The 24236-nt window shown below is 43.6% G+C and overlaps 1 protein-coding gene across 1 annotated transcript in view; it reads left to right on the top strand.

Moving 5' to 3' along the window:
• Positions 1–24236, top strand: part of col14a1b (collagen, type XIV, alpha 1b) — an 80671-nt gene that overhangs the window by 17814 nt on the left and 38621 nt on the right. Inside the window, 6 exon segments of the mRNA XM_080484456.1 lie at positions 7295–7411; positions 8858–9001; positions 15422–15499; positions 20932–21090; positions 21176–21295; positions 22034–22198. Coding sequence (XP_080340582.1) covers positions 7295–7411; positions 8858–9001; positions 15422–15499; positions 20932–21090; positions 21176–21295; positions 22034–22198 — 783 coding nt within the window.

The raw sequence follows: 24236 nt of genomic DNA, 5'->3' as shown, positions 1-24236 counted from the left end.
GTGTGTGTGTGTGTGTGTGTGTGTGTGTGTGTGTGTGTGTGTGTGTGTGTGTGTGTGTGTGTGTGTGTGTGTGAAAATAAAATCCCGTTGAAAATCTCTGGGGAATAAGAAAGCGTCCGGATATTTTCATGCGTGAACATCAGAACTCAATTTGCCGCAGCCGCAGACGAACTTCCGTATTTCATGCACGGACGCGCTCATTTCACGCAGCAGTGTGAGATCTGCTCCTCCAACCGCCGGGGATTCCTGTCGCTCTCTCTCAGCTGAACCCGGAGCTGAACCCAGGCGAGGCTCTGTCTCATCCTCAGGTTGGTGAGATGATCGTCACACATTTCTTCTTGTGTCTGTCCTGCCTGCGGTGGAATGCTGGGTCACCTTCTCTCTCTTGGATCCTTCGTTTCTTTACCTTCTCCAGTCGTCGTCTTCAGATCATCACACGCAGCAGCAGACGCTTCACTCAGCAGCGATGTCCACAAAGTGCAAGAACATTAAGAAAAACTTTCATAAACTGCTGAATAAGTGTCGTAGCTTCACCAGAGACTGACCCGGTCGCTCGCTCTGATCACCTCGGGCCTCGTTTACACTGGTTCTGCCGTTTCCACGGAAACAGATATTGTTATCAAAAGTTAGCCATGGAAACGAGGGACTTTTCTGCAACAAATACAAAAACGAAGGGTTTCACCTGAAACGTTGCTGTGAAAACGAGGTCCGGAGACATTTTCTCCCGAAGCAGGAATAATTCAATTCAATTCAATTCAATTTTATTTGTAAAGCGCTAAATCACATCAACAAACATCTCAAAGCGCTCTTACAATGATAGAGTACAACAGGACCCAACTAAACCCTTCCAAAGCAAGCAGGTGTAACAAGCAACAGTGGCCAGGAAAAACTCCCTCGCATGGAGAGAAGTTCAAGAACTCCCTCTTCAGGAAGAAACCGTGGGGCGGACCCTAGACTCTGGAAGGACGGCCATCCGCCTTGACCGGTTGGGGGGAGAAGTACATGGGATAGGACAGGGAGAGAGAGGAAAAGAAGAGGGAGAGAGAGAGTGGCAGACAGGCCAGATAAGTACAAATACTAAGAAAAGTCTATGATGAGCGTTGGTCTGATGATGAGCCAATCTCAGTCTGGAGTTTAAGGGCCGTGCCGTTGCGGTGGGGTCCCGGTGCTGTGGGGGGGGTCGGGTAGTAGGACCGTCGTAACTCCACTCTGTGAGTCTTGGGTCTGATCCCCTGGATCCTGCTCTCCTCCTGTCAGGGATAAAAAAGACGGCGGCAGTGTCTGGTGTCTACAGTAATGTTGTTACACAGAGAGAAAGAAAGAAAGACAAGAAACAGAACCTCCAAATGTAGAGTTCCTCCCTTTAACGGGAGAGAAAAAATCCCCTCAGCAGTCTAGGCCTATAGCAGCTCAACTTAGTGCTCCTATTTTATTCCTATTTTATTCCTAAGGATAAGCTTTATCAAATAGGAATGTTTTTAGTCTACTCTTAAATAAACTAATGGTGTCGGCCTTTCGGACCGAGGCTGGTAGTTGATTCCAGAGTAAAGGAGCCATATGGCTGAAACTCCTGCCTCCTGTTTTACTTTTATGGACTTTAGGGATTACCAACAGTCCTGCATCCTCAGAGCGAAGGGCTCGTGGAGGGTGATAAACTTCTAGAAGTTTCTCGATATAGGACGGAGCCTTCTGATGAAGAGTTTTATATGTGATCAGAAGGATCTTGAATTCTATTCTAGATTTAATTGGAAGCCAGTGTAAGGATGCTAAGACTGGGGAGATGTGCTCTCTTCTTCCAGTTCTGGTTAGTAAACGTGCAGCAGCGTTCTGCACTAGCTGTAAGGTCCTAACAGAGGAGTTTGGACATCCTGACATTAGGGAGTTACAATAATCTAATCTTGAAGTCACAAAGGCATGAATAATTTTTTCTGCATCTTTGAAGGACAAGAAGTTTCTAATTTTTGCAATATTCCTTAGATGGAAGAAGGCTGTCCTGGAGACATGTTTAACATGGGAAATAAAGGACAGATCCTGATCAAAAATAACACCCAGGTTCCTAATATCACTGTTAGAGGTTAAGGTAATATTATCTAACCTAATCAGACTGTCTGAAAAGTTATCCCTGAGCTTTTTAGGACCTAGGATTAGAACCTCAGTCTTGGATGTGTTGAGCATTAAGAAGTTGATAGACATCCAGGACTTAACGTCCCTGAGGCAGGACTCTAGTTTAACAAGTTGGTCGGCCTGATTGGCTTTAATTGATAAATATAGCTGAGTATCATCTGCATAACAATGAAAGTTAATGCTGTGTTTCCTAATTATATTTCCGAGTGGTAACATATAGAGATTAAACAATATCGGTCCGAGGACGGAGCCTTGTGGTACTCCACACCGGACCCGTTCATGCATTGAAGATTTGTTATTTACATGAACAAATTGAAAGCGGTCAGATAAATATGATTTAAACCAGTTTAAGGCTAAGTTTTTAATGCCGACGGCATCTTCTAATCTCCTTAAAAGTATATTATGATCGACAGTATCAAATGCGGCACTAAGGTCCAGAAGAACTAAAACCGATAGAAGACCTCTATCTGAGGCCGTTAGAAGGTCATTAGTAACTTTTAGCAGTGCAGTCTCTGTACTGTGGTTCATTCTGAAGCCGGACTGAAGGTCCTCTAACAGATTATTCTCCTGCAGATAATCCTGGAGTTGTTTAGCCACTACTTTCTCCAGAACCTTTGACAGGAAAGGAAGGTTGGAGATGGGCCTGTAGTTTGAGAGAAGGCTTGTGTCTAAGTTTGGCTTCTTAATGAGAGGTTTAATAACTGCTAGTTTAAAGGATTGGGGCACATAGCCTATTGATAGAGACTGGTTAATAATTGCGAGTATAGAATTATTAATTAGTGGCAGTGCCTCTTTCAGAATTCTAGTAGGAATTGGGTCCAACAGGCTAGTAGTTGGTTTAGCAGAAGAAATAAGGGAATTTAGTTCGACTAGTTGTATTTGCTGAAAGCATTCCAGATGACTGTTAGGTTTAACCAGTTCCTCTGTTATGGGGCTAACGGACGGTAGGGTTTGATGGATGTTATCCCTAAGCGTTGTAATTTTATTTTGAAAGAACTTCATGAAGTCCTCACTACATATATTGTTAGGAATGGTGGGCTCAACGCTATTTTGGTTCTTGGTCAGTTTGGCTACAGTACTGAAAAGAAAGCGAGGGTTGTTTTTGTTTTCCTCTATTAAGGATGAGTAGTAATTAGTTCTACTTCTACTCAGAGCTTTCTTATAAGTTTTGAAGCTATCCTTCCAGGCTATATAATCTAGGTCTGTTTTTGTTGAACGCCAAGTTCTTTCTAATCTACGGGAGCGTTGTTTAAGCTCGCGGGTTGATGAGTTAAACCATGGGGATGACTTTTCCTGTTTTTTCATTTTCATTTTTTGAGGAGCTATGTCGTCTAGCGTTGTTTTTAGCATATCTGTCAGACTGTTTGTTAGGTATTCAATGTCTGAGCTAGCAACAGTATACGGGTCAGGAAGATTCACTACTGATTCTATAGCAGAGGGAATTCTTTCCTTGAATTTAGTTACTATGTTATCAGAGAGAGACCTGGTTAACACGGCTTTAGCCGGAGGTTTATAACTATTTAGAACAAAGTCAAAGGTTATTAAGAAGTGATCTGACAGGAAATCATTGTGAGGAGAGATGGTCAGATGCTCTATATTCAAACCATAAGTTAGAATAAGGTCTAAGGTGTGTAGATGTTTATGGGTAGGCCCGTCTACTACCTGAGAGAAACCTCGAGAGTCAAGTGTAGATTTAAAGCTGGCACTGAAACTATCATTTTCTACGTCAACATGAACATTGAAGTCTCCTACCATGATAACCTTATCTTTAGTCAGGGCTAGATCTGACAAAAATTCAGAGAATTCAGTTAGAAAAGTTGAATAAGGTCCAGGAGGACGATAAATGATTACAAATTCTACAGAATTTACTATTTTATTTGACGGGTGTCGCATGGTCATGCTCAGACTCTCAAAAGAACTAAAGTTGGGTTTTGGGTTCATGTTAATTAGTAACTGAGAGTTATAGATGGCTGCCACGCCCCCTCCTCGACCACTTTCACGAGCTATTTGAGTGTTAATATGACTTGGAGGGGAGGCTTCATTTAGACTAACATACTCATCTTTACGTAGCCAGGTTTCTGTTAATCCAAAGAGATCAATGTTGTGTTCGGTTATCAGATCATTGACTAGAAGAGCTTTGGATGATAAAGATCTAATGTTTAGGAAACCACATTTAATTTTTTTGTCTTGATTTTGTCTAGTTTCACACTTGATACGGATGAAGTTTTTGTAGTCATTAGAAGTTATTTTCCTAGGTTTAGATAGTTTTATACTTGTGGTGGTCCGAGGGATAGACACAGTCTCTATGGGATGTTTAACTAAGTTAGCTATGGTTGGTGACTGCCCAGAGGGAAACTCAGAGAGGCGTGTAGGACTGCGACTCTGTTGCCTGGTCCCCACTCTGGTGCGTCAGGATGGAGGAGCTAAGCTTTTAGCTATGTTTCTAGATAAGAGGTACGCTCCATCCAACGTGGGATGGATGCCGTCCCTCCTGATGAGACCAGGCTTGCCCCAGAAGGACTTCCAATTATTAATGAAGCCTACCGAGTTACTGGGACACCACCCTGACAGCCAGCGGTTAAAAGATGACGTGCGGCTAAACATCTCGTCACTGATGAGGTTTGGGAGGGGGCCAGAGAAAACTACTTCGTCTGAAATGGTCCGCGCGTATGTGCACACTGACTCTACGTTAGCTTTGAGGACCTCAGACTTCTTCAGGCGAACGTCGTTTCCACCGCAGTGGATTACAATCCGTTTAAATCTCCGTTTACTCTTGGTCATTAGCTTTAGCTGGGACTCAATGTCGCCTGCTCTGGCCCCAGGCAGGCAGCTAACTGTGGCCGCTGGTTGTCCTAGGTTAACGTGTCTCACTATTGAGGAGCCAATAACCATAAAAATCCTTCTAAAATGAGAATTTCTCCAGAAGCAGTTTGTCATTGTTCTGTTGCGGGCGAATCGTTGTTCTCCGCCGCCGTCTTTTTTTGCTCGGTGTCAGTATTTAAAGAAGTGGGCAGCAGCAGACGGCTCGCCTCCTGATGAGGACAAACAGACTGGTTCTGGTTCTTCATGCAGTCAGCACAGTAAACCTCAGGAGACGAGGAGCATGTGGAACGTGGATGCTGAGGTTGTGATGTGGGCCGAGGAGACGACGCCCCGTCGAGGCTGATTTGCTTCATGTTTACATGAAAACACGACTGTTGGTCTGGAGTGTGATCACCCTGCGGTGGACTCACAGTGTCTCTCGTCCGAAGCCCATCTCCAAACACAATGTCTGCTGTGATGTTCTGCCAAATGTCACTGAGTTCCAGCTTTCCTGCACCAAATACAAACTTCATGTCTACGATTCTCGTCACGACCAAGGCTGATGGGCGAGGAGCGGAAAACAATTTGGTTCAGTTTAATTTAGTTGACAGTCAAGAAACGTGAAGATTCAGTGATCAAAGGTTCAGGAAGTGTCGCTCTTCAATCTTTAAGGTTCAGAAACCAGAATGTCTTGTTCAGGTTAGTAGAAACCATTAATGCTGTCAAAATTCATGACATTTCAACTTTCAATAACCAAAACGGCTCAAAAGAGTTTAAAGTTAATTCCAGGTTTAGCTTCGGTGGTTCGCTGAAATCCGCCTAGTCACGCCACCTTCACACCACCGTCACACCACCGTCACACCATCGTAATGCCATCGCCATGCCATCGTCACACCACCGTCATTCCACCTTCACACCACCGTCATGCCACCTTCACCATCACCACTGCTACACTGCCGCCAGGCCACAATCACACCAGTGTCATGCCACTGTCAGGCCACCGTCAGGCCACTGTCACGCCAACATCATGCCGCCGTCACACCGCCATCAGGCCACCGTCACATCATCGTCATGCCATCGTCGGGCCAGTATCAGTCCACCATCACACCGTGTGACACCACCGCCGTCACGCCACCGCCGTCACGCCACCGCTGCGCCACCGCTGCGCCACCATCATACCACCGTCAAGCCACCGACACGCCACCATGACACTACCGTCACCACTGTTACACCGCCGCCAGGCCACCGTCACACCACTGTCACACCATCGTCATGCCACTGTCACGCCACCGTCACATTGCCATCGCTCCGCCAACAAGCCACCGTCAGGCCACTGACACGCTATCATCACGCCACCGTCACATTGCTGTCACACCAATATCAGGCCACCGACACGATGCCGTCAGGCCACTGTCACACCGCTGTCACGCCGCTGTCACACCTCCATCATGCCACCATCAGGCAACCGTCATGCTATCATCATGCCGCCGCCACACCTCCATCATGCCACCATCAGGCAACCGTCATGCTATCATCATGCCGCCGCCACGCCATCGTCAGGCCACCGTCAGGCCACCGTCACACTGCCATCAAGCTGCCGTCAGGCTCTAAAACGGCATCATCACGTCACCGTCACATTGCTGTCACACTACCATCAGGCTGCCATCACTCCGCTATCAGGCCACCGTCACGCCGCTGTCACGCCTCCGTCACACCTCCATCATGCCATCATCACGCTACCGTCATGCCAACGTCACACCGCCTCAGTCAAATCATTGGATTTTAAACATGTTAAAGTCAAAGAGAAGAAGGATTTACTGTGTGACGACACAAGAAAAAAGACTTTATTGTTTGACACCAAAATAACTTTTTCATTTGAGGCGCAAAAACTCAGTAAAGCTGTTTTAATTATTATATTTTTTCTTGAGAAAAATGCTTGTTGAAGTAAAAGTGTAGTGGATTATTTCCTTTTTAAATGATAAAATATTGAGAAATAGATTTAACTTGTGTAGCTCTCTTCCACCGCTTGAGCCCTACAACCTCCAATTGGGAGAAAACTGCTCTACCAACAGAGCATCAGCTGCTCTACCGACCCAGCCTCATTCGGTCCATAAAAGAATTAATAAGCATTACAATATTTAAAAGAAGCAGAGATTTCTGAGTTGAACTTCACCCATTGTCATGAGCCTGATCCACTAACACCTGTTAACGAGTGTTTCTCCAACATTAACTCGGTAACGTTGGAGGTGTGACGGTGCATGTTGAGCGTCTGTGATTCGACCGTGAATCGATTCGTCATGCACATCCATACATCTTGTGAGTGAGAGTTTGTGTGTGAAGCTGGTGACGTCTCCTGTTCTCTGTTCAGTCTCGTCACCTCGGAGGGCTCGAGTCAAAGTGCTGAGTCCAAACAAGCTGCACGTATCCTGGAAGGAACCACGAGGAGAGTTTGACAGCTACAAGGTGACTTACAGCGCTCAGCCAGGTAAGACCCACGGACTTTATTTCCGCTGTACTTTACCTTAGTTGTGGGCTAGTTTCTATTGTTCGCCGCTACATTACTGAAGAGAACAGACAGAGATGAACCGGGTTGCTCCTCCATTCCTTCTCCTCCAACCAGGTACACAAACACAGGCACTCCATCTCGCCACGCCCCTGACCCGCCCCCTTCTCCACTCTCAGCCAATCACAGACCACCTCACTCTAATGGTGCGTTCAAGTACCATAAAATAATAGGAACCACCACAACATTATCATTGAATCATTGCAACAAGAACACAACTGCAGAGATGCAGACCCCCCCCCCCCCCCCCCACACACACACACACACACACACACACATCAAATACAAGCTGGACTTCGGTACACAACCAGTAAGTGGAGGGGGAATTGAAGAGTTTTGGCAAAACCAGTTGTCGTTTTTATGTTGAGATGGTTGGAGGTGTTGTCGGCTGCTGTTGGAAGTCACTATAAGACTTGCTTTTAAAAGTAACTAAGTTAGATTACAAGTAAGTATCCAGTAAAGTAACTGAGTTACTTTTTCAAGGTAACTGTGGCAACACTGGTTGTGGGCTAGTTTTAGTTGTTTTTTACGTTAGTTGTGGACTAGTTTCTGTTGTATTTCAAGTTAGTTGTGGATACGTTTTTGCTTTTTACATTAATTGTGGGCTAGTTTTTGTTTTTTTACGTTAGTTGTGGACTGCTTTTGTTGAGCTTGAAGGAGGTGGTTGTGATGTTTTGGCCCAATCAAACAGATTTATGAAGAACATGAAGACTCCTCTGCAGAAAATATTGAGCGAACTGGGGCAGCAGCTTCTGACCTTCATCCCAAACAAACTTTCATGTGGTTTGAGTGAAGTCTGAAACCAAAACATCCTAAAAGACCAAACAGCAGGTCTACCACAGGTCTACAGCCGGTCTGCAGCAGGTCTGCAGCAGGGTTCAGAGTTCAGAGTTCAGATATCTGCTGCTGTTTGAATCCCTCCAGTCTTCTCTCTTTCAGTCACATCAGAGGAAACATCACAATTTGTTGGATGTTCTAGAGCTGTTTGGATCAGTGGAAGCAGTCTGTGATCATATCTTAAGTTGGCCTTCATGTAGGAACATGTGACTCCACTGTTAGAACTTTCACTCACCTTGGCAGTAATTACAGTGACAGAGCAACACCAGCCACACTCACTGATTATATGCATTGACGTGTTACTCAGGTTTCACTGCCGGAGTGAAAACAGATGCAGTGCAGACATCTTTAGTGCTCATGCTGATGCAGTGCTTCAGATTGGGATGACAGTGGGATTAGAGTATAGACAGTGACTCCACGGTCCCTGTTACTGCAGTATGTGAGCATCGTGAGGTGCTGTGAGGGTTTTGTTTTGTTGGATGAAGATGAGTTTTGTGTCTGTACTGTCCTGATCAGTGTCTGTTCCTTCAGGTGGAGAGCAGACGGTGGTTCGGGTGTTGAAACAGGAAGCGAAGTTGGTGATCGATAGCTACGACCCATCGAAGGATTACGACTTTGAGATTGTGGCCATCAGGGGCAGAAGGGAGAGCAAAGCTCTGCAGACTAGACATGAAGGTGAGAGCAACTGATAACAATTCTATTAGAAACACTACGGGAGGAGGAAAGACTCTTCTATTAGAAATACTACGTCAGGAGAAAAGACTCTTCTATTAGAAACACTACGTCAGGAGGAAAGACTCGTCTATTAGAAACACTACGGGAGGAGGAAAGACTCTTCTATTTGAAACACTACGTCAGGAGGAAAGACTCGTCTATTAGAAACACTACGTCAGGAGGAAAGACTCTTCTATTAGAAACACTACATCAGGAGGAAAGACTCTTCTATTAGAAACACTACGGGAGGAGGAAAGACTCTTCTATTGGAAACACTACGAGAGGAGAAAAGACTCTTCTATTAGAAACACTACGTCAGGAGTAAAGACTCTTCTATTAGAAACACTACGGGAGGAGAAAAGACTCTTCTATTTGAAACACTACGGGAGAAGGAAATAGTTCTAATAGAAACCCTATGGGATGGCTCGCGAACAGCGCATGGAGTAGACGTGTTTCTAGATGCTGCTCCAAGCCAAACATTTCTCAACACCCGTGGACTTAAGTTAAGCGTGATTTTTGTGACATCATGCCCAAGAAGCCTGGAAACGCCGAGACACACCGCTCGCAGCTAAGGCTAATGCTAGCAATGACTGATGACGTGACACACGATCTGCCTCTAATCTGAGAGAAGGTCTCTGATAAACTTCTGAAGCACATCAATGAGAGATTAGACAAAGCTGAACAAACTCTCCAAGTGGTACAGGCTCTCACGCTGAAGATGTAGTAAAGGTGAAAGCCATCAAGATGCAGGTGTTGGAGCAGGACAGCCGCATCAACTGCCTGGGAAAGGCGTTCTCAAGCCTCCGAGAGGAAAATAATGCACTGAGCTCACGGTGGACGACCTTGATGGCTGGTCACGCTGGAATAATATTAAAATCATTGGCATACCCAAGAAGAAGAAGGGGGACAACCAACAGAGTTTGTCCAGGCACTGATCCTGAAACTTCTCGGCGTAGACAGCTTCCAGTCGCCGGTGGTGATAGACCGGGCACACCGGGACCTGAGACCACGAAGTCAGGAGGGATCCAACCCCCCTTGCCGCTGCCGGAGGACGACGGAGTTGGACTATAAGGGCAACACGGTGCTTATTTTCATGCCTGAAGTGATGTGGCAAAGAAGAGAGTTTAATGCGGTCCAGCCTCCAGGAGCTCAAGCTGGATCGTGAGCCTGCTTTTCCCCGGGAGGCTTGGATTAAGCACAGCGGTCAGTTCCATGATCTTTACCACACCAGGAGGGGTGACGTTTCTGAACATTGCCTTATGAAAAACATTCAAAGATGCAAGACAACATCCAGCACGTTCAGATGGAGTTACCCACATAATGTTATGATGTTCACTATTCCATGAATATTCCTATGAAGAAAATGAATGCTGTCTTGTTTTGATTTAATTATGCACTGGCAGCGGAGTTGAGTTTAGAGTTAGTCTGTTTTTCTTTCCAACTTCTCTGGAAGTGAGTCACTAGACTTGCATTTAGCGATCCCATCATTTAGAGGGACTTACATACTCCACTCGGAAGCGCTGTAAATCAGGAGGATGTTTATGGGGGTTTTATAGGTGCAGTTTTGCACCCTGGTATGTCTTTTAAGTTATTGTTTTCTGTATCATGTTGGGTAGTTTCCAACCTGTCATCATCTCAAGAGTCATGTCGGTACCTGACAATATAGAACACAGCAGGATTAACGTAACACGTACGTGTCATGAACCGTAAAGGGTCTGGGTCACGTGATCAAAAGGCACGCGTCTTCTCTCATCTTAAATTGCTAAAGCAAGATCTCATCTTATTTCAGGAAACTCATATCGGTGCATATAAACGGGGCAGGCTAAGAGCAAACTGGATATCTCAGGGTTTTTTAAAGTTTGATTTAGTACCAGTCTCCTGCTCTAATGTCATAATTGGAGGTTAACAGGTATTTAGACCCTTTAGAACTTTGGATAGACTGTCAACACAGCCTCTACCTGCTCCAGCCTCAGTTCAAACTCTTAATCACTAAATCAGAGCAAGGAACCTGGTCGACATCTGGTGCTTACAACATCCTACAACCAAAGATTTTTAATTTTACTCTCATGTACACAAATCATTTACAAGGATTGATCATTTCCTAATATCCCCTGTATTATTACCCAGCTTTACAAATTCAACTTACCACAACATTTTAATATCCGATCATGGCCCTTTATCACTTCAATTAAAAAAGATCCTGATTAAACCGAAGATTAACTGATGCTTTAATCTTCTCCTCCTTCAAGATCACTCTTGCTGAAAAAATGAATGCATGCATGGGTGACTTTATTGCTACTAAAGACAATGGGAAGGTATCTGACTCTATACCGTGGGAGACATTTAAGGTGGTATTAAGAGGACATATTATCTCATTTTGAAGGATCTAAAAAATGTGAATCTAATTGTTGACTTGCTGAAATAGAAGAAAATTCTTTCAACCGAGAAGAGTCCTAGAGAACCTCCCTTTTGCAGTCAGATTATAATCAGATTTTGAAATTGAAATATGAGTACAATACATTTCTCAATAAACACAAGCAATTTCACTAAAACTGAACAAAACAAATCAATTTGGGTATAAATCAGAGAAATAACCAGTGTGCTCGACAACCAATTCACAAAATTAAAGCTGAATCAGGCAATATGTTAATGCCACCAAAAGATATTAATCGCTTCCGAGATTTCTTTAAGGAACTGTTTTCATGCAAAGTAAAGTCTACTGAAACTGACCTCTCTAACTTCTTTGCTACTTTAAATATTCCTCAATCAGATGAAGTCTGTAGGGATGACATTGGCCTGCCCAGAGCTCTGAGAGAACTTTTTATAAGGAGAAAATAATCCCTCTCACGTTAAGGATGGTGAATGATTCAGTCAAAAACAAGAAACTCCCCGAATTAAAGCTAATATTTGTGTACTTTTAAAGAAAGAGAAAGCGAAAGCCGACCCTGCTCGTTACAGACCCATTGCTCTGCTTGTCCATCCATCTGCTTATTCACAACCAGAAAAATTATAAAAAAAAACATTCTAGCACCAAAGTTAGGTAAACACATATAAAAAGTTATACACCTTGACCAGACTGGATTTATTCCTGGAAGATTCTCATTTCGGAATGTTCGTCTACTTCTATATATGATGTTCTCCAGCCACAATAACAATCCGCAGACCGCTGTCATATCCCTCGATGCCCAAAACGCATTTTATCTAATTGAATGGCCTTTCATGTTCGAGGTATTAAAACAATTTGGGTTTGTAGAAAGATTCATAGACTGGGTTAAAATAATTTACTCTAACCCTGTCTCTTAAATTCTCACTAATCTGGACAAATCTAAAACCCTTTAACATGCAGCGAGGTGGAACGCAAAGTGACCTACTTTGACGTAGCCTAAGAACCTCTGGCAATAAGACATAAGGAGTTACCCAGGTATTCATAATGTGAAATTTGGAAATGTTGAGTGCCGTGGTAATTTATATGCTGACGATTTATTAATCTGTCTTATCAGTTTCTGTTCCCAACCTCCTAAGCCTCATTAAGTTATTTAGTGTACTTTCAGGATAAACCATCCACTGGAGTAAGAGTGACTTTATGCATCTGAAAGATCATTTGAGTCTTGCTTTCTTGAAATCCTGCTATTTGAATTCGTGACCTCTCACATAACTTATCTTGGACTAAAAATTCCCAGAAACCCTAAAATGATATTGAAGTAAATTTTTTTGGGACATGGTAGAAGGATTAATAGTAATTTTGAGAGAATGGAAGCTGCTCTCCATGATAGGCTCCATCAATGCAATAAAATGGTTGTACTTCCTGTTATGTTACCACTTGTCTTTCTATAAGCAACTTGACTCAATTATCCTCCCTTTTGTCTGGGCAAACAAACCTCCCCGCAATCTCCAAGTCTCACCGGCAGAAAAAGCTCAATAGTGGCGGCCTCGACCTTCCTGTGTCCCGTATTTAAACACTATTATTGGGCTGCAAATACTAGGGCTCGTACCTTTTGGCATCGGGCCTGAACATGATGGCCTTCTGGCTCCCCACTCATAAATAAAGCGTTATTCGTTACAGGAACCTCTCTTCCAGCACTCTTGTATTTCTAAAACACAGCCCTCACGTGAAGTAATTGGTCGTCATTTTGTCCTCCGAAACTCCCTGAAGATACTGAATCAGATGAAAAAATCTATTTTCCGGCCTAATATATCATTGCACAGACAAATAGTCTGCAGTCATTTGTTTAAGCCAGGGCTGATGGATGGAATGTTTTTGGACTGGAGGAAGCAAATGGTGAAATGGACTTCACTTATAGAGCGCCTTACAGCTCCAAAGTGCTTTACTCAGCTCATCACATTCACCCATTCACACACCATTGGAGGCTGCAGTCATGCAAGGCGCCGTCACTCCAATGGGGGCAGTTTGGGGTTCAGTGTCTTGCCCAAGGACACTTTGGCATGTAGACAGGCAGAGATGGGAATTGAACCTTCAACCCTCTGATTGGGAGACAACCACTCTACCAACCAAGCATAGCAAGGACTGTGTTGTCTCCCCTTGGGAGGAGGAATGATCCTGCGTAAAGTCCCACTCAATCAACTGGAGATACAGACTAATCCAGTTCACAGTCCTCCACAGGGGCGTTATTCTAAAGTAAAACTGAATATTTGACTCAATCTCCCCCCCAGTGTGACAAGTGTGGCACTGCACAAAATTCACTAGCACAGATGTTCTGGCAGTGGTCAGTGCTTGGTAGGTTCTGGTCGGACATATTTAACTGCTTCTCACAACAATATAAAAAGATTATTCAGCCACACTGCCTCGTCACAATATTTGGCTGAAAGGACAAAATCTTTTCCATTCCATCAAAAACGAGCCCCAAACACTGACATGGGAGTTTTAAAAATCCCACACAAATGTGTCTTTTTCTTTTTCCTTTTTAATTTGTGTATTTACTTATTTATTTCTTGGTCTGTTTTGTCCTGTTTTCTTGTCTTGTTCTGATTTGTAAGTTGTGTTCTGTTGTTGTTGGGGTTTTTATTTGGTCTCTGTCTTGTTTCTCATCCAGGACCTTATGGACAAGGGACTGTGTTTGTTTAACGTGACTCCTGTCAGCTCTGACCTGAATGATACTCTCATTTTCGCCTCATTGACTATTTTTCTTTTGCATAATCTTGTAACTCCATTGGCTCCTCTTGTCCTTGTGTGTGTCTGTTTAGTTATGCTGAGACAAAAATCTAAATAAATTGTGTATATATATATAAATATATATATAAATAAAAGAAACACGATGGGAGGAGGAAAGACTCTTCTATTAGCAACACTACGGGAGGAGGAACAGATGATCCCTTAGTTAAAAGAAGGAAAGAACTATAAATATGATACAATCCTCTGAAACACATCAAACTGGAAGACAGTACAGATCATTTCCAGGCACTTCGAAGCAAACGGTGAGTCTCATATCAAGGATCTGATTGGCCTTCACTTTTTGATTGCATTCAGTCTTTCAGCTCATTAGCACAAGATCCCCACTTATTTTTAAATAATGAATACGACAATCATATTTGAGTTAAAAACAGTTCAAATTCTCCGTTATGTTTACTATATTTTATATCGGAGAAATGTTAAGTGTCGTGTGGATGCTGTCTGACTCCGACGAGCAACATTCAGTGACAAAAAGTAGTACCGTATTGTTTGGACTATAGATGGTGGGAATTTGTTCCTCGGCTTTTCAAAACAATCAGCCTTCTTTCTTTTCTCGCTCTGAACTCTTCCTGCTCCCTGTTTTCTATATCTTAGTTTAGATTCTGTCTGAAGACGTTTTTCTTGCTCCGTCAGCCCAACGCAGTGGTCCAAACGGACAGTGTTATTCTTAACACTGTCTTTCAACACTGCCACAGAAAAATCTGTCCTCCTCGTCGTGTTCTACGACAGCGAGCTCAAGCTCTTCGCCGATAACAGGCTTTCAAAAAGTGTCAACAAAGTCATACGTTATTGCCGTATTTTTCACATGTTCCCATTAGATGCGCACCCCAAGGCTTGCTCTCGCGCACTGCGTGTCTACTGGGAACTGGAACTATACGGTACAAACTGGCAACTGCTAAGAGGTTGGGGGGGGGGGGGGGGGGGGGGTACTGACTGCTGGGGAAAACCAGAAAAGGTTCTGGTACGTGCTGTACGCTAGAATAAAGTCACGGTACGCTGAGGAGTACAATTTAAAAGTGCCGGTACTGTGTACTGGTGCATACCTGCCCACTTAAAGCTCTGGCTCCAGTGAAACACTGAGAGAACCAGGTGTGACAATTTGACGTTCAGAGTTCTGAGAGCTAATCTGACCAGATTACCGGAGTTCTCCTCGTTTCCATGGTTTCATTGAGTTTTTCTTCTCGTCTTTGCAGCTCAGCAGCCAAGTTCTGGAGTCGCTCAGTCTCAAGGACCGAGCGGAGACGTCGGCGAGGACAACCGCATCTCAGAAGGTAAGGAGGCGGAGCCAACACGGAGGAGATTTCCACATGTCCCTCTACCTGTCCGTCCACGTGTCCTGTTGTCCAGATGGATGGAGACCAGGACGGCTCGCTTTGAAATGTCTGTGGGAAAGAAACCAACATTCATGGAGCTTCGAAGCAAATAAATCCGTGTGTGTGTGTGTGTGTGTGTGTGTGTGTGTGTGTGTGTGTGTGTGTGTGTGTGTGTGTGTGTGTGTGTGTGTGTGTGTGTGTGTGTGTGTGTGTGTGTGTGTGTGTGTGTGTGTGTGTGTCTGCACACAGATCAGACGTCCTGAATCTAGAGCTTTTATGCCAAAATGTGAAGCGAGTTGGTCTTTTCCCAACATGTTTGTCCTCGTCCTTATCGGTCGTCTTCTCAGTCTGTGGCTGCAGCAGCTTCAGATGCGATTGTGGCAGAAAAAAAACCCCTTGAACCTCTGAAATGTCTCTCTTGGGGGTTTTGTGAGTAGCTGGAGGAGGTTTGGAGGTTCAGAGGTTTGTCTCCTTGTTCTCCTCCTGTTATCTGGATGGAGGAAACTTTCCCGCTGCTGTGAGATGACAGAGCTGCGGTGAAGTTCATTCACTCTGGTGTCCTGAGGACATTAGAATCCTGTCTGCAGAGCTTCGGGTAATTAGCAGGTGGCGTCTGAACCGCGAGGCGCCTGAATGTTTATTTACAGACACGAGCCACTAGTTAGTGAGTGAAACTCCATAACAAGCCCGGCTTCTCAACCACGGTTCGGACGGCGGCGTGGAAGGAGATACGAATATTGTCGTATCTTGTGTTCTTTCATATTCTGAAATTAAATCATGGGATGACCAAACTAAATAAATGAATCGAGGTAGTTGATCTGGATGTGGAATATGTGTCCATGTCGACCCTTGGCGGAGGTCAGAAATCTCTGATTGCTCTTGTTTGTTTAATAAAACGACACGCATGCTTGCAGCAGAGAACAATCAGCTTTAAACATTAACGATGGGAGAACACTGACGCTCTAGTGGACAGACGACCACGTTAGATTGTTATTACAGTGAATCCTCCCCTTCCTCCTCTCACCCTCCTCCTCTTCCTCATTGTCCTTCTCTCCTACTTTGATTGTTTTGTTCCATGACTTATAAAATCCTTCAGGTGTTACAATTATCCTTTTTAACTTTGGGAATCTGTAGGTAATCTGTAGGTAATCTGTAGGAAATCTGTAGGTAATCTGTAGGTAATCTGTCGGCCTTCAGTTCATGAAACCATCCATTTTTATTCACATTGTGAAAAACTCCAGCACATCTAAAGGGGTTTCTTCTTTAATGAGAACATGAGGCTCTTTGAAAAACAGCGTGAGAGGAAAGAGAAGATGAATCTTTTCAATCTGGGAGAAAATTCTCCGTCCAGCGTGGCGTGACGTCCTGCTGACACAGTTGGAGGTTTAGCGTGGAGCTAAATTCAGGCCCCGTTTACACGACAATGAGTGTATTCACAAAACTTTCTTCACTTTTGGAGGGTCTGTTTACGCGACACCAGTGTTCTGAGCCACTGTACCCGCACAGTTTTTATCTCGGTTCTCAAGGTGGAAAGATTCTTTCACGGTCGCTGTTCCGTCCTGGAGAGCCTGTCGGAGGCTACTGAGCCTGTTACTGGACATCTCTCGCCCCACACCCCCCCCCCCCCCCCTCCACCCCTTCTGCTCATCCACTTGTAAACAAACATGGCCGACCCGTAGTGGTTTGACTCGCGGTCGTATTTTACTTTTATAGTTGAGACTCTCTCCCGATAGCATTCGATTCATCATCAATCCATAAGAATGCTGGATTCTCTCCATGTTCTTCACTTTTATAGCGTATTGTTCTTTGCACACGTCTGTGTAGTTACATTACAAAATCAAGCAACAGCGCCCTCCAGTGGCCCGGCAGACTAACTACATTGTTGTCAGTGTGTCTGCTGCTGCAGTGTAAACGCACTGTCGTCACGCGAAACGTTGTCGTGTAAATGGTGCCTGAGATGAACGTGTATTTATTATGTTACAACCAGACGCTGCTGCTGGCTGGGAAGTGTGACAGCAACGGAACCTGAACCAGAATAAGACTTTTATCTCATGGATTGTTTTCATACCACTGGTGAAGAAACTTTAATCATCATGAAGGAGAAATACACATAATCCCCTAAAATACCTGTAATCCCCTAAAATACAAGTAATCTACTCACAGTGGAAAATAATCCATCAGTGGTCAGAATCAGGTGGTGGACATCTTCAGTGGAACATCCAGCTTCAGTATGATGATGAACCTTGGCACTTTATACTTTTTAATGTGTAAAAGATTTTAAACCCATTTTAAGTTTTTATGTGAGTTGTTATCTATCTATCTATCTATCTATCTATCTATCTATCTATCTATCTATCTATCTATCTATCTATCTATCTATCTATCTATCTATCTATCTATCTATCTATCTATCTATCTATCTATCTATCTATCTCAAACACACATTGATCACGACTGAATCAATAACAGGATAAATATCAGGACTGGATCAATAATAGCAGCCCGGTAGAAATGTCATGAGGTGTTTGAAGCTTTTCTCCTCGATGTTCTCTGTTGATTTGAAGTACTCCTGATATGTTTTGCAGTAATAGATTTCTTTCTGTCCTGATCCAAGCTGAACAAGCATTGCACCCTGGCATGTAATAGATTACTTTTTGTGTGTTTGTGCCTGCTTGTGTGTTTGTGCCATCAACAGCCAATTCCACCAAAGCCAGAGGACCTCAGCATTGTTTTGTGTGTTGTTCACTTCTTATTGAGAAGATAAAGAGAAACCGTGTGTGTGTGTGTGTGGGGGGGGTGGGGGGGTATTGTGCAGAATGTGTAGCTGCTTCCTGTTCTGGTCTCGTTACAGACGAGTGGAAACACATCGACTTGTTCATTAGATCATATTGACTCAGAGGAATCCCAACCATCCCTGCTCCATCGTGTGTGTGTGTGTGTGTGTGTGTGTGTGTGTGTGTGTGTGTGTGTGTGTATGTGTGTGTGTGTGTGTGTGTGTGTGTGTGTGTGTGTGTGTGTGTGTGTGTGTGTGTGTGTGTGTGTGTGTGTGTGTGTGTGTGTGTGTGTGTGTGTTTTGCCCACTGGGTGTGGCTGGAACTTGATGTGAGGGTCCCACCTGCAACCTGAGGCCAGCGGGCCTTCACACCCTGAACCCCTCCCCAGACCTGAGAAGGCCCCAGCGAGGGCCACACCCCCCGCCAGGAGGAAGCAGAGAGAGAACCTCTGCCCGCTGGATGATTATCCAGTGCTTAAAGCACTGCCTCTGGCAGTCATCCTGGAACCAGAGAACCATAGTTACACAAGCAACTTTAGTTTTTTGTCCGATCAGCCGCAATCATCGACACGACTCAGCGTTTTAGGAGCCTGAAAACGAGTTCCAGAGTGGAGGAATTAAAAAACGCCGCCTCTCCTTTGACGCGTTGACAGACAAGATGCACATTAGCTGCAAACTATGATGACATCGTCTCACCTCTCGACCTATAGCCCCGCCTCCCTCTCCATGACGTCACTTGACAACAACAACAATGGCTGGTTACCTGCTGAAGCTGCTGAAGCTCGTCGCTTTAATGAGGCCATGTGTTGATTTCTGCTGTACCAGGGTACATCTGAATAGTCCCTCCTATCTCCTTTTCTATCCATCTTTCCTCAACCCTGTGGATGACATCACGGGGTTAAGGAAAGGTGTTAGGAGGCTTCCTAAAGGAGTTAAGGAAAGGCGATCACGTTGTTTTGATGATCTGACCGCACTTCCACTAGGTGATGTAATGGTAACTCGACGGCGGTGAAGGTTAGTGACATCTGTCATGATAAAACAAAAAAAATTCCAAAAACGGGCCACAAAAAGTACATTTCTACCACTTTCCCCTTCTGACTGCTGATATAATCTCAAATATCACAAAGTCTGAATGTAACTCAAAGGAAAAGAGGCTCCAGGCTCCGAGGAACTAAAGTGAAGCAGCTGCCAAGTGAATAAACCAATCAGAGTGAGAACAGGCTGCACAAAAAGTTACTGTGTTGGTTTTAAAACATCCACATAACATTCCTAGTTGGGATCTGGTTCTAGATTATTTAAAGTTGTTCAAGGCAGATTATTGCTTTGGGAACTTAACATGGGGCAATCGTGGCTCAGTGGTAGAGTCAGTCGTCCAATAACCAGATCGTTGGCGATTTAAATCCCACTCTATTCGAGTTGTCGTGTTCTTGGGCAAGGCACTTTACCCACATTAGCCTCCCTTGCCAGGGTTACGGCGAAGCTGCGGATTGACGGCGCAGTGGATCGTTGTTGTCAGCGCGCAAGCAGATACTGCAGCGTGACACTCGGTGTAGGAGCCTACGGTTATTTATTCATTAATAATAAAAAGGGGGGCACCACCAGAGAATCTGGAAATAGCTAATACCAAAATATCAGTCTCTTTTGGAAAAAGATTGATTTAAGTTAGTTAATATTTCTGTGTAAAATATAACAATCTTGAATAAAAGAGAAGGTGTGAGATCCGAGCACAGACTGTTACAAACCAGCGAATTGTCAACAATAAATACACAATAATCACCAGGAATCATTCAATTCAGCTATCAGGCGTTTATTAACAAAATGTATTAATTCATAAATAATTCAGAAATCATCTCACAAGTCAACCCATTCAAGTAGCAAACGACATCTAACACGGAGATCTAATCACTATGTACAGTGTGTGTGTGTGTGTGTGTGTGTGTGTGTGTGTGTGTGTGTGTGTGTGTGTGTGTGTGTGTGTGTGTGTGTGTGTGTGTGTGTGTGTGTGTGTGTGTGTGTGTGTGTGTGTGTGTGTGTGTCAGAAGTCGTTCAAGTTACAGCTTGTTTACATTCTTTTCGTTCTGTGTTCACTGAGCCGATCGCCTTCGTACAAGTTGCTACTTAGTCGGAATTCAGGGGGGCGTCTGTGTGTTCAGATTACATTTCTAATCGTAAAACTGTTTTCATTTATATATTTTTTTTATTTAATTTTGTCTTTGTACTTTATTTTGTTAAATCTGTTTGTTATTGCTTTTTAAGAAAATCTATTTGTCAGAATTTTGTCTGAATAATCTTCTTTTTTTTTTTTTTTTTAATTCAGTTTGACCTGTTTTTCTTTCTTTTTTTTTGTCATTTTCTGGTTCTGTTATTTTATTTATTTTTCCACTATTTGTTATTAAATCATTTTCCCTCGGAACTCGTGTGTTGTGTTTATTGGCTTTTACAGTTTTACTGAGTCCGAAGGAGAAGAGCTCATATTAAACCGATCAGATTCTCAGTTTTAGTAACTGTTCTGGATGAATGAAACAGATTAGGATTGTTTCTGGATTAACTGGATGAGTTCAACAGATTAGAAATAGTTCTGGATTAATGTCTGTTCCTCTGGTTGGTGTCCCTTCAGCTGAGGACGGCTTCACCTGTCGGACTCCCGCCATCTCCGATATCGTGATCCTGGTCGACGGGTCCTGGAGCATCGGACGCATCAACTTCCGTCTGGTCCGGACCTTCCTGGAGAACCTGGTCCGGGCCTTCTCAGTGGAGTTCGACCGGACCCGGATTGGTGAGCAAGACGGGGTTAACCTTGGTGGTGTAAGTTCCCCTTCCCCCGAGGTTAACCCCCCCCCCCCGGCCCTTTGCCCCCCCAGGCCTGGCTCAGTACAGCGGGGACCCCCGGATCGAGTGGCACCTCAATGCCCACACCACCAAGGAGTCCGTCATGGACGCCGTCAAGAACCTGCCGTACAAAGGAGGGAACACGCTGACGGGTGAGAGGCCACTCCCTCCCGCCACAGCTCGCTCGTCATGTCGGAGGTTTACTGTCGTTCTCTATTTGAGTCTGAGCGTCAGACGCGTCAGAAACATGGATGTTGGATTAAATGAAGATTAACGAGGGTTCTGGTTTGGTCCATTAAGTCAGGAGCAGTTTGGAGGATTTGTTTCATTCGGACTTCAATGAACCATTTTTAAGAATGGAGGGAAAAGAGTCTGATAAACCAAACTAATCCCAAACCTTTAATCTGAACCACATCAGGAATGATTCATAACTCAGACAAACTGCAAAAACAATAAGAATACATTTAACATAACATTGACTAATCTAATCTAATCAGTGTCTTAAAGGGTTACTTTAATGGGCGATTAACCAGATGTTCATCCAGATGTTTAAATCACTCCACATGAAATGAAATACCAATAATCAAACTCCTCTGCTTCTCATGAGACGTCAGTTAGGTTTTTCTGTTTTTCTGTTCTTCTGTTCTGACTCTGAAAAGTCTCTGAGTATTTTGTCGGTGTTGATGTTTCCAGATGTTTCAGATGTTCCAGATGTCTCAAATGTTGCAGATGTTTCTAGAGGTTTCAAATGTTCCAGATGTTTCGAGATGTCTCAAATGTTTCAGATGTTCCGAGATTTTTCTAGATGTCACGAATGTTTCAGATGTTCCAGATGTTTCAGATGTTTCAGATGTTTCAGATGTTCCCGTCTCTGGTCCCTGTGTCTGCAGGTCTGGCTCTGACTTTCATCCTGGAGAACAGCTTCAAACCCGAGTCCGGATCGCGACCCGGCGTTCCCAAGATTGGGATCCTGATCACGGACGGGAAGTCTCAGGATGACGTGCTGCCGCCGGCGCAGAGCCTGAAGGACGCCGGCATTGAGCTGTTCGCCATCGGTACGACAGGAAGTCCAGCTTTACACACTGAAACACTCATTCTGATCCTGAGAGGAAACGATACCTGCACTCTAACTGGGAAGTTCCCACTGGGAAATGGGAAATCCCAGACGGCACCAGGAAGCAGCTGTAACGTCACTGAACACAACGTTTGTTCAGTCATTTTTAAAGTTCTCTTTTAAAGATCTCTGAGCTGAGACGAGTTTGATTGTGAAAGTTTTCTGTAACATTTTGACGTTACGTTTGAATCACGTTGCTGCAGATTATCAGACGTCTGGAAGCTACTGACTTTATACACTGGATTAGAGAGAGTGAGGAACATGAGAGCAGCCTTCATCCAGAAGCTTCTAGAGGTGCATAATGACCTCTGACCTTTACACGTTGGACAAGGTCCACTCTTTAAATAGCACAGCGACTGTCCAGATAATCTCCGGAGATTTTCCTCCTAAAATCCAGATTATCATTCTAATCTGGGGGAGGGTTGTCCAAACTCTGAGCCAGTCTCCTGCAGAAGTCCAGAAACTGTTTCTGAATCTCTAGCTGGGTCATTCTGATCTCACTAGTGTTGGATAATCTGGAGATTATGTTTGAGATCTAGAGATTATGTTTGAGAGCTCGAGATTATGGTTCAGATCTAGAATATAATTTTTTTATATAGCACCTTTTCCAGACGTGAGTCACAAGGTACTTAACAGCACTAAAATAATTTAAAAATTAAGAATTAAAATGAAATAAAACAGAGATAAGATCATTAAAAGTGTAGAAGCAAGAAAAAAGAAACTAACACACTTATACTGAAAAGTAAAATTGAGCAGCTACAAGTCAAAGGGCCTGCCTAAATAAAAACGTCTTTAACTGCTTCATAAAAACACCTCAGGAGTCGACACATCTCAGCTGAAGTGGAAGAGCGTTCCACAGCTTTGGTTCCAGAGCTTCAAATGTCCAGTCACTCCAGGTTCTGAGCTCGGCGTGTGGAACCGTACGCAGCATTAGTTGGCCAGACCTGAGCGCTGTATTGGGGGCAGATGGGTGAAGGAGGCTGGAGATAGAAAGCAGTTTGGCCATGTAATGCTTTAAGAGCACAAGACTTTTAAAACAAACACGGAACGTGATCGGGAGCCAGTGAAGTGAGGAGAGGACAGGGGCGATCGAGGGGTAATCTAGAGATTATGGTTCAGATCTAGAGATTATAGTTCAGATCTAGAGATTATGGTTCAGATCCAGAGATTATGGTTCAGATCTAGAGATTATGGTTCAGATTTAGAGATTATGGTTCAGATCTAGATATTATGGGTCAGATCTAGAGATTATAGTTCAGATCTAGAGATTATGGTTCAGATCTAGATATTATGGTTCAGATCTAGAGATTATAGTTCAGATCTAGAGATTATGGTTCAGATCAGATCTAGAGATTATGGTTCAGATTTAGAGATTATGGTTCAGATCTAGAGATTATGGGTCAGATCTAGAGATTATAGTTCAGATCTTGAGATTATGGTTCAGATCTAGAGATTATGGTTCAGATCTAGAGATTATAGTTCAGATCTAGAGATTATGGTTCAGATCTAGATATTATGGTTCAGATCTAGAGATTATAGTTCAGATCTAGATATTATGGTTCAGATCAGATCTAGAGATTATGGTTCAGATTTAGAGATTATGGTTCAGATCTAGAGATTATGGGTCAGATCTAGAGATTATAGTTCAGATCTAGAGATTATGGTTCAGATCTAGATATTATGGTTCAGATCTAGAGATTATAGTTCAGATCTTGAGATTATGGTTCAGATCTAGAGATTATGGTTCAGATCTAGAGATTATGGTTCAGATCTAGAGATTATAGTTCAGATCTAGAGATTATGGTTCAGATCTAGATATTATGGTTCAGATCTAGAGATTATAGTTCAGATCTTGAGATTATGGTTCAGATCTAGAGATTATGGTTCAGATCTAGAGATTATGGTTCAGATCTAGAGATTATGGTTCAGATCTAGAGATTATGGTTCAGATCTAGATATTATGGTTCAGATCTAGAGAT

Source organism: Lipophrys pholis (assembly GCF_963383615.2).
Source record: "Lipophrys pholis genome assembly, chromosome: 17".
Taxonomy (NCBI): domain Eukaryota; kingdom Metazoa; phylum Chordata; class Actinopteri; order Blenniiformes; family Blenniidae; genus Lipophrys; species Lipophrys pholis.
This window is presented reverse-complemented; position numbering and strand designations above follow the sequence as displayed.